The 11,300-nt window shown below is 38.3% G+C and overlaps 1 protein-coding gene across 1 annotated transcript; it reads right to left on the minus strand.

Moving 5' to 3' along the window:
- Positions 1–1,090: 1,090 nt before the first annotated feature.
- CAV3 (caveolin 3) lies at positions 1,091–7,225 on the minus strand. Its single transcript, XM_053469222.1, has 2 exons — positions 6,930–7,225; positions 1,091–1,616 (listed from the first exon to the last, which is right to left on the minus strand). The coding sequence occupies exons 1-2, from the start codon at positions 7,188–7,190 to the stop codon at positions 1,275–1,277; spliced, it is 603 nt and encodes a 200-aa protein (XP_053325197.1). The 5' UTR covers positions 7,191–7,225; the 3' UTR covers positions 1,091–1,274.
- Positions 7,226–11,300: the final 4,075 nt, after the last annotated feature.

Below are 11,300 nucleotides of genomic sequence, written 5' to 3' on the forward strand. Positions count from 1 at the left end.
ACTATGGGTAGGAGGTTACCTGCTCTAGCTTTGGTGCTGGTCCTAAAAGTATCACGGCCAAAAGAGGACTTCATCCTCACCTTATCTTTGGCAAGGAGTCCTTATTCCTCATTGCATCCTTCGCCACGTATAAGAAGAACTAGTACAGGTGACGGGTATTCCCTTATTCATTTTACAGGCATGGTTTTTCCACCATTGCTTGTATAAAAGGATAGCAACATGTGGATAAGTAGGGCAGGCAATAAGAACCAACTATAAGCTATAAGAAATTGATTCATAAGAGCTCGCTATTGAACCAGAAAAAAAAGTCTGTAAATCCAAATGTTGAATGTTTAGGAGCGGAAATGATTTCTGAGCGGTTGGTTAAGCTTTGGCTCCATCCGTTTGCTGCTGTTTGTCGGTAATATTTCTCATAATTACAGGCTGTTGGGCTCTGTCTACTACGGTTTATTTGATACTCTGGCTGGTAACAGAAAGTAATGATATCTGTAATCATCAACAGTGAACTGCAGCTACTTCAAAGTATTCATGGAACCATTTGGCAGCTCAGCGGGGGACGCGTTCCAAAGTATTTGTAAGTTTGCTTTGGTAACAGTGTCTCCTGGCCATCCAGCGTGTTCCTCCACAGCACCGCGTAACAGATAACTATTCCATCTGTCTGCTGTTGTCAGATATATTATTGACATAAACTGAAACAATATTTAAAAACCCGAAGCGGGCATCAAGACAAATGAAAACCTTTATGAACAGTATGCACTTAGAGAATTCTCAGTCCTCTTAACCCCTCTTTATAAGACTCTTCATTGGACCATGTAACTCGAAAAATTGCCTAAAATTGCATTTATTGTTCCATGAAAAATGCTTCTAGAAACCTATCATTGGTTAAGTTAAACAATGGATTCCTTGGCCCTAATATCATTTTAATTGCTGCGTAAACTGTTGGTGTTATATAAATTAAGATAATAATAATAATAATAATAATAATAATAATAATAATAATTGTTAAACAGAAAAATGCAAGTTTTCATTCTCACATATTTTAGACTAATACACAGGTAACGGACATCAATAGAAAAGGGAGAAGATATAGTTGTATTTTACCTAAGTGGTCCAAAAATACACCAGATTTATTTAATGCGAATTCTGTATTTCTGTCTAGTGTTGGTTCCATTTTTATAAAGTATGTGGCGTTTCCATCCATCATTTCTCCCGTGCCTAACATACGAGGAGTTTGTCACGAAACATGAGTATCAGGCTGGAATCAGGAAAGCATTTTAGACATGTTTTTGCATGGTGACCCGGATAGCGCCGAAGATCTTCCCCAATGCCTCAAAGAGTGGGTCGCAGAAGGTGTGGATACACAGTGAGAATGTCCTGCTCACACACTGAATCTCTATCATGTAGCTCTTTACACAGGGCATCACTGCCCAGATATGGCAGAATGATAGCAGAGCAAAGAGGACACCCCAAATGATGGAGAGAGGAATCCCAACGAGAGCGGAGAGGATGCGGTAGCACCAGTACTTCGTCAGGGTGAAAGTGGTGTAGCTCGCTTTCCAAACGCCATCAAAACTGTGAGTCCCATGCGGTTCTGCTATCACATCTTCAAAATCCACCTGCAACGGGAAGGGGAATAAGAGATGTATTAGTGTCATGGGAATCTTGTGAGGGAGGACATTGTCCAAGCCCAATAGTAATCCCAGGAGGAAAACTCTACCAGATCATTACAGCAAGCCAATGCACACATGGCCGATGACACACTATCCAATCCTATCCAAGGCATTCATTACAAAACCCATGAAGGATCAGGGAAAGGCACGGTATGTTCTTTGTTACCATATGGATACCCATTGCAATTAGGCACAAAAATAAAGAAAACAACACAGAGGGATGTTCACCTCTGAGTGGGTTTCTTGTCCATGATGCTCATTAATGATAGTTTAGAAAGTTCTTTGGCTCCTGGTTGGCAATTCCCTTTCCTGCATTAATCCACTCCAACAATCCCTATCTCAGAGGCTTAAATGCTTGCCAAAAGTGTAGGTTTTCAGGACCTCCTGATCTTCAACCCAGGAAGTTCAATCAGTCCCTCTTACATAAGAAGAAATCCTACAGAATCTACTTGTCATTCATAAAGCATGTAGAATTAAAGCCACCACTGCAGTGTGGACCTTGAGGTGCCAGATATTGGACCATGGTCTATTTTTTTAATGTAGCGCATGAGTACCCAGCAGATGTACATGCAAGCTCTGATTATCTGGATTCCCACATCCATCTCTCACATCGTGCCGGAAAAGTGACAACGTTTTGCCCTGTGATGGGCTGTCCCAGAGAAAATTACAAGTGTTTGTAAAGTATCCATCAGTGCACCCTATACTAAGGGAATCAAGCAGAAGCCAACTTCATAGAGGGGTCAAGACAAGTAGAGGATCAGCCATGGTCCGCAATGATTGTACCCATCAGGGCAATCTTATATTATGAATTAAGACATAAAAACAAGCATGAGGGGGCCTTATTTTTATGTCTGTACAACATGAAAGAGTTTCCTCTGCAGATGAAATGTAACACACAGCGTCTGGTCTCTTCCACGCCTCGCTCAGTGCTGATATTTTAACCCTCTGCTGTTAGATTTTATTTATCTGTTGCATATATTACCGATATTCCCTTGATAAATAGAGGGTTAATGCTAGGTTACAATGTATTTCTTGATGAGTTATGTTGAATAATCATAACTCAAATCATAACGCATTGCCCTACAAATCTCTTATCCATTCATTCTGAAAGGGGCGCTCCATCCGTCATGTGCATGTGATAGCTGAGGGTCACCTTTACATTAATGTATTTTTTTGCGTGTAACTATATAGAAATGCATTCCTTATTCACTTATGCTCCTCGTCAGCCAGCTTCAGGCATTGCATTTCCGCTTTTAAAGTCTAGAATAGCCCTTTAAATCCAAAATGTGATTAGAAAGTCCGTGATGTGAATTTCTGCCAGGAAGTTGGTCTCGAATTTCGTTGAAGGAAATGATATTGTGAGGTCACATTTGCAAAATACGAATGTCACTTTGTAGAAAGCAAGTGGTCATAGTTCATCCATTAAACTAAGAATGGCATCGTTCTCTCTGTTTTTCTTATCTACCCTCTCCTTGGGGGTAATTGAATTGGCAAAACTAGGGGTACAGCCGCGGTTGTAGCAGACTGACACAGATCTCTCCGAAGTGTGATACATTTGCTGATAAATGGGCATTAAGTCCCTCTGGTCTTTGTTATGTAATTTTCAATTACATAAGAGCAAAATTTGACTTCAGTAATAAAAAAACAGAAATAAAAGTGCCATATGATATTTAACTACAATGTCACGGCTGTGGTCTAGCTAGAGTCATCAGAATTAAAATAACGATAAATAGATATTCCACCACTGCTTCCTCCTGTTGCAGTCACCATAGATGAACGTCTCAATGTACCCCACCATGATGGATGTCCCTGGCATATCTAGAATGATGAAGCACTGTGTAAGCCTCATATTATGACCATTCCCATTTTCTTTAGGAATAGAAAACCATGACACTTGGGTCAGGCCTTGAAAGCTCATAGTCACTATACAAGGTCGTCACTATACAAGGTCGTCACTCTACAAGGTCGTGTTCACTATGCATAACTAAGGACCAACCTCTATGAGCTTCTCCTTTAAGAATGGCAGAGCAGTCCTAGGATTAAACATAACGTCGTGCATGAGGCTTCTTGAAAGTTGCTGCAAGACTGGCTCAGTCCTTCTTGGAGAAGAAGGTCTCTAGGGTTGGTCCTAAAGCATGGTAAAGTTCAGGAGAATGACTATGATTATATGGTAGATTAAAGGTATGTTTTCTGACTGATCTGCATACCTGGAAACGCTCATTATTTGCCCCAGGTCTCAGGGTTTTTGCCCCAATCTCAGTGTGAAGGGGCAGATTCTCAGAATCGCACAGTCTGGAGCTGACGCCTTCCTATTATACCCTGCTGTGATCATACATAAGACTCCCAATTGGTGCTTTTGCTAACAGTATGCTATGGTTGATATCGCTGCTTCGATGCAGGTGACTCAATTATGTGTATCCTTAAATAGCAACAAGTCAAGGTTTCTTTGAGGACCGATATTACAGCCATAATGTACATTTATTCCTTTTTGAAACCTGGTACAGATGTATTGTGTAGCGATTAGCCTTGCAGAGGGAAGGTAAATTAACTTGATACATAAATATACTTATTTAACCAAAAAGCTTTTGAGATAACTATGTGCAGAAGTGGATTAGACGTCAAGCAATTTTTTGCTATTTTTCATGAATTTTCTGTTCTGTTACTATTTTTATTTTCTTTTTCACATCAGTAGGGACCAGAATACAGCTGAAGTTAATCATCTTATGGCTTGTTATTTGATGCTCACGGTTAATAACTTCTAAAATGCTCCCTATTTAAATATATTACAAAGTCAATAATAATTATACCCATTTTATAAATTACAATAGACTAAAAATAGATGAAATGGTTGGTAGATTTATATTGTGCTGAGATCAGCAATCACTGCTTACTGTGTTTAAATCTTCTTTCATTAATGATTAACATACTTATCGCTACTATAGCTGCAGTTATGTTTGGATACTATTACGTAATGGACTGACATAGATAATAAAAACTGGGGAATGTTCCTATTCTGCTTTCTGTATTCATTCCCAGCATGCTTTGTGGTTCCTTGAGCAATGACCAAAAACGTGAAAAAATTATTTTTGATTCCAATGTAATTTTCTGATTACAGAAAACAAAGACATTGAGCCGACAGATAATTGTTTTAAAAAAATAATAAATACGATTTATAAAATAGTTGAAAGTTACAAAAATAAGAAAAGGCATGATGGATCGATTCCAGCATTATTTATTTTGTTCACCAGCTCCATAGTCTCCTTGTGATGATCTGGACCACAACATCAAACAGTTCTTGAGTCGTTTGCACAATATGCAGTAATTGGCTTAAAAGTAATATTTTTTCAAAATACACAAAATGCAGGCAATTTACTAATTCACTGCAATTTTAAATGTGTTATCTCATTATCCCATTTCCAGAAGTTAGGGATCAGTAGGGATCCTGCCTCCCCTAATATTTTTTTAAATCTGTTTTTAACTCCTCCATCTCGTGCAGAGGTGTAACTAGAGACCACAGGGCCCTGCTGCAAAAATTGCCCTGGGGCCCCCCAACATCACCAAGCAATATGTCACAAAATGCCACCTATTCCCCCAAACAGCTGCTCTGTGCCATCATGTACCATCGTTGCCTCTTGCAACATATACTCTGGCACACATACGTAAACACACTTGCACACAATTACACATTCTAACACACATACACATGCTTACACATATACTTATTCATAATCACTAACACACATGTTCACACTCATACTAATACGTATTCCATCTCACCTCACTTACACAGCCATGCTCACACACACTCCCTCTCACGCCACAAATATATATACACATTCATGCTCACACACAAACAAAACTCATACATGCTAACACACACTACATCTCATACCACTCACACATCTATGCTCACACACATCTATACTGACACACAAACACTTACACATTTGTGCTTGTACATACAAATGATTCAACATACAGATTTACGCTCACATACCTGTTATCCATAGACATTCATGCTGACATACACTTATTCATAGACATCCATGCTCACATACACTTATACATACACACTCATGCTCACATACATGCAAACATGCAAACATACACCCCCCCTGGAGTTGAGTTTTGAAGATACAACTCTCCTATGAACAGATCCCAATGAAATTGTTTCATCTCATTTCAATGAAAAAGAAGACCAGGAGGTTAGATGTACATAGTGCTGATGTCATTAGACACATGGGTGAAATCATTTCTGATGACAAGAAAATATCTAGGGTAGAAGTTGCCTGGCAATGTGTATCCTGCGCATGTGCACTGTAAGCAAGAAATGGATTAAGTCCCACATAAAAATAGGTACTCTAGGCAGTTGGGTAACATTGTCTGTGTTAATACCAGTGATCAGAATGAAACCAGTTTATCAATATTTCCAGTCCAAAATAAGAGTTAAGATGCAATTATTTTTAGTGTTGAAGGATTTAATTTTCATTTTAACTAGGGTGATACATACGGAAAATGCATTAAAACCTGCCCAGCAGGATGCACTCTTTTTACATACCCTGGGGTGGGGTGAGGGGAATCTAATGATCATTTTTCTAGGAACACATGGAATGTGTAAAAAGGTAAATTTTGAATCGCTTTAGTTCTGCACTTAGAAAAAAATTAACAATTTTAGGCTGGTCAAGTTTATTCTCAAATAAACTCCCTTTTAAAACAAAGCTACTACTAACAACGCAAGACCAAGAATTCAGCAACCTGGGCGAGTTAAGTAATGTGAAGCTACTACAGGTTGAACTGCCTCTACTCGAGCTAGAATGTCAAAAAAATCCTCAGCTGTTTGTGGCTATAAAGGCATGAAAAACAAAACCTCCCGAGATAAACCAATTATTTAAAAATGTAATAACCACCATCGGTATTATTGGTCAATAGAAACAATACCAGGTATTTCGGTCTGTATAACTGACCAGCTTCAACATCTATACAGCGTTTAAGTATACACATGCATACACACACACTATATATATATATATATATATGTATATATATATATATATTAAAATAACTGAGGAATCTGTAGCCTTTACAAGTTATAGTGATATATTTGCACTCTCAGCCCAATTGTCAATCTCACCATCACCATATGTTTTGATTAATAACTCCAACCACAAGTAGAAAATTGGAAAATAAAATGCTGGCGCATCAAATAAATCTTTCACTGCATACATAAGTGAACCAGGACCATGTGAGAGTAACTCAGACCTTCACTATGTCTTCATTAATCCTCCTAGGATCTCGGTCTACAAGGTCGATCTCCTTTGTGAGCAGCTCTTTGCCGATCCGGTCTTCATAATAAGACTGCTCTTCTGCCATGTCTTTAAAAGACACAAAAAAACCACCTCTTTGGCCGTTAAATGATTGTAAGTCCCGTGTTTCGGACTGGTATCTGATTGAAGAGTTTTCTTGGCCAGCACTGGGGCTCTGTAATTTGTATCTGACACAGAAGCCTTCTCCGGATTCCATAAGACAGCTGCCTTGCGTGGCTAAACTAAGCTTGGTGTCATATCTATGGCCGCACTGAAATAAGTCCCCAAGATCACTCTAGGTCATGTAGCTCATGTCATCATACTTCTATTTAATGGCTTCCAAAATCACTATGGAATGTAGGAATATCACTATAACAGACAAATGGTCCACAGATCCACTGTATGATTTCATTCTTTGAGTGTTAAAATCGGGGAGAAACTGCACCAATTCTTTACTCTATGTTGGAATGTATCCAGCCTTAAAAAGGTGATGACAACTAGAGTTTGTAAAACATACAATAAACATAACATTTTAATCAAGACTATTTTATTTCATGCAATTAGACATGTGTGCACTAGTGTATGGGGCTGCTTGTTTCAATTTTATGTGATGATTATGTGATGATTTAGAAATCGAATTGACTAACTAGTCTTTTCCTTAAAATACTTTCCTTCCAACATAAACAGCTAGTCATATTTTATGGCTGAACAGCTGCTTACTCATCAGACAGTAAAAGGGAATTAGCGGAGAGAGTACAATTAAATGGGCTTAAGCATTCTATGTACAGAATATGATCCTGGATACAAATGTTTCTGTAGCTTCGATAAATTCTGTAGTGGGACTGGGGACGGGGGACGGGGGGGCAAACATCAAATCCAGAGATTCTTAATGGAAAAGAGAACTATTTTCTTATAACTTGTCTAAGGTATAATTTGCTTTCTCATATGGAAAGTGCACACTAGATACTGTGGAGTAATTCGCACTCACCTTGTGTAGAAGACCCGAATGAGTTTATACTATTATATTTTTAGGATTACAGTAAGAATAAAACTCTAAAATTTATGGAGGAATCAAGAAATATATTACATCCCGGCCCCTATAAAGATTGATTGACTGGTCTATCAGAAAGCTACTCGCTGACCGCAGTTGTAGCACTAATGGAAAGCAAGCACAAAATCTGAAAATGAGTTATAAATCACCTATATCATAGAATACAAGTGTATATGCAATTAAATACATCAGATATCGATTCCTAAAGAGCAAAGCCTTCTGAGTGCAATATAGATAAAGCGTATTGGATTTTTGATTTTGTTATTGATATGTTGGATGAATAAAGGATTCCAGAAATGATCTCCTCGGAGCAGAATTGGATTATCACACAACGACAGGAATAGTAATCTAGTAAAACTCAGTGCTGAGCAACACCAGTATGCACAAAAATAAACACTCGACGAAGCAACTGAGGAGCCACGTGATACACATGTATCCATCGGTTTATAACAATATATCAGCAAAGAACTCACAATAGAATTCACTGTAACGCCTTCATAACCACGACGGAAAAAAGGCCAGCTGGAACTTGCAAAGATAAAATCTTTATTTATCCAAAACCAATTGTTTATTTTTCTGCTAGCTTGTGTTCCACTGTTTATAGTGAATTGCAACTTTTTCTTTGTTACTTAGCATGTGCGAAGATCTGTTCATTTAGCATTATAAATAACGTGGGGAAAAAAAGAAAAGATTTTAAGACAGACGGTATAGAATAATGGAACCCTTCCCCATTCCCTGATATAGTAGACTGGGGGAAAAATCAGCCCTGGAAATATTTGGAGACTAGCCCCATATATTGTATCATGTGGTTGGGCTCTTGTGTCACACAATTTGCCATCCAAATAGCCCTAATTATTTTTAAAATGATATTAAATTGTTCATAATGATAACAGAACATCACATTAGTATTATTCAAAAAACGGAAAGGGTTAAAAGGCCAGAATAAGTACCTGGGGGAAAAGAACCCTGACCCCCTGACTTCAACCCCTGCTTCCTTTGCTACCAAACAGCATATCTGTGCCATTTGTTCACCCAAGCAGCTTGTCTGTGCCCCCAAACTGCCTGCCGGTGCCATTTTTGCCCCTAAACAGCCTGCCTGTGCCAGAGGCACCAATAAGAAACCAATGTCCTCAAGCCTGAACAGTACTAGTCAACAGCCCACTTTCTAGAAATTAGTAGCCAGCGGACAATTTATTTGGATGTTTGGATCTTCTCAAAAAATGCAAAAAAAGATAAAAAAATTATACAGCTTAAGGCTCCAGAACACAGAGGGTATGACACCTCTGCTTTATTGTGAACTTCTAAATAGTCTAAGTATTGTATCCTGATGATCATTTCAACATGTCGGACACTCGCTTTGGCGAGCCATTCAAAGGCATCTTCTATTGTGAAATTGATCTATAGGTGGGACCACCCAACAATCAGCGGTTTGCCCCCACTGACTCACGTGAGTGCATTTGTGGATGTAGGGACAAAACTACAAAACTGTAAGATTTTGTGAATACATCTGGGAGTAATTATCTCAACTTCATTTTTCATCCCCATTAACCATTTATGCCCTTTTCTTAATTTACTGCCATTATTTCTTGGAAGCTGATTTGTTACAGAAGCAGGGTGTAGGAGGAGAACGCGAGATAATATCAGAACACAAAATACAAATCCGGGACAGAAAATGCCACTTTTGACACCATATGTTTTGAGTCCAAATATTTAAAACAATAACTCCAAAGGAAGAATAGAAAACACAAGCACTGGGGTTTCTTTTTAATAAATAAATGTAATGTTAAAAACTGTCATGGAACCATTACCCATAAGAACTATACTTATTATTTTCTCACATCTGAAAAGAGAACAACACTTTTTTAATATATTGAATTAAGGACCCACATTGTTTTGGGTTAGCAGTGCTTGTCATGTCTGCACAGTGCTGTGTATCTTGTCAGAACTATGGCGTGACTTCTAATTATTGATTTACCTTCTTATCTGGGCATCCATGCTTTCCCATACCCCCTGGGGCTGGAACATCTTCATCATGTCTAAAGGCTGCTTGGAAAGGCATCCAAGGGTGACGATACTGTGAGAAATGACTTTCAGCCCCATTCCATCACTTGCATTAAATCCTCACAAGGCTTCAGGTTAAAAAATGCTCTGAATCCTCATTGTCCTCCAAAAAATTTTGCATAAATACAAAAGTTAGTGATAGGTTAGACCTGATTCTTATATCCTGAATACACAAAGTCCTGCCTGCTGGCGGAAATAAAACCATTGAGGTGAAAGGGATTGCTATGGACAAGGCTGATATAAAAAATAAATCAAAATATAAAAAAACAGCAGAAGTTGAAATATTCATGTTTTATTCCATAGACCTAGCTCTGGCTCGATATAGTTTTCCAACCCTGCCTGTGGCTAATTAGCTAATGTAATGTTAATATAATGCAAAGTTAATAAAGGGGAACAGGTGTTTTACATAATTACTGTATAGCTGCTTTATGATAATTATGTGATTTTAAGTTCATTATTGCATTCCTTCAAAGGTATCTTTAAACTTTTCTACAAAGCTAGTTTGTGTGTTTTGTAGCGTTAGGATTAACAATGCTTGTGTCACATTTTAAATTTACATACACGGAGACCATGGACATCACGGGAAGTCATACAATGAACATAGATCATGTCTGGAAATTAGATCTACCATGGGATTAGATCCTTTTATAAAGAGGTCGGTATTTCTATATGTAAATGTTCTATGTTTAAGTGCCCACGATTAACTGCCTTAGTAAGTGCAAAACGCGTGTGGCAGTCAGCATGTCCTATACATCAAAGCCATTTTGTTAATGTATACCAGTTTGCTACTTTTTATGTTTGGCTTATAAAGTGTTTTCATAAAGATCCAGTTTTTCCATTCATTAAATTATATATATATACCTTTGTTTAAAAAGATGAGATCACTTGGAAAACAAGGACATTTCTAGCTGTAACATAATTACAAAAGGGTTTTCTAAAGATCAATTAGCCTTTCAAACTTAAACTTAGATTAGTGAACGCAACACGCCATTGGAACACAGGAGTGATAATACACTCGTGTAACTACAGGGGTTGTAGTTGCGACGGGGCCCGTGCCTCTAGGGGGCCGGGTGCGAGCCCTGCAACCTCTTGTTCCCGTTTATTTGTACCATGTCAAAATTGTTTAGAAAAGGCCCTTCAGACCTGGACCAGACTGGTCCAAGTCTGAAGGTCCCTTTCTAAACTATTTTGAACTGGCTTGGGGAGACAGGAGCG

The sequence above is a fragment of the Spea bombifrons genome, chromosome 6 (assembly GCF_027358695.1).
Source record: "Spea bombifrons isolate aSpeBom1 chromosome 6, aSpeBom1.2.pri, whole genome shotgun sequence".
In the NCBI taxonomy this organism is placed as follows: Eukaryota; Metazoa; Chordata; class Amphibia; order Anura; family Pelobatidae; genus Spea; species Spea bombifrons.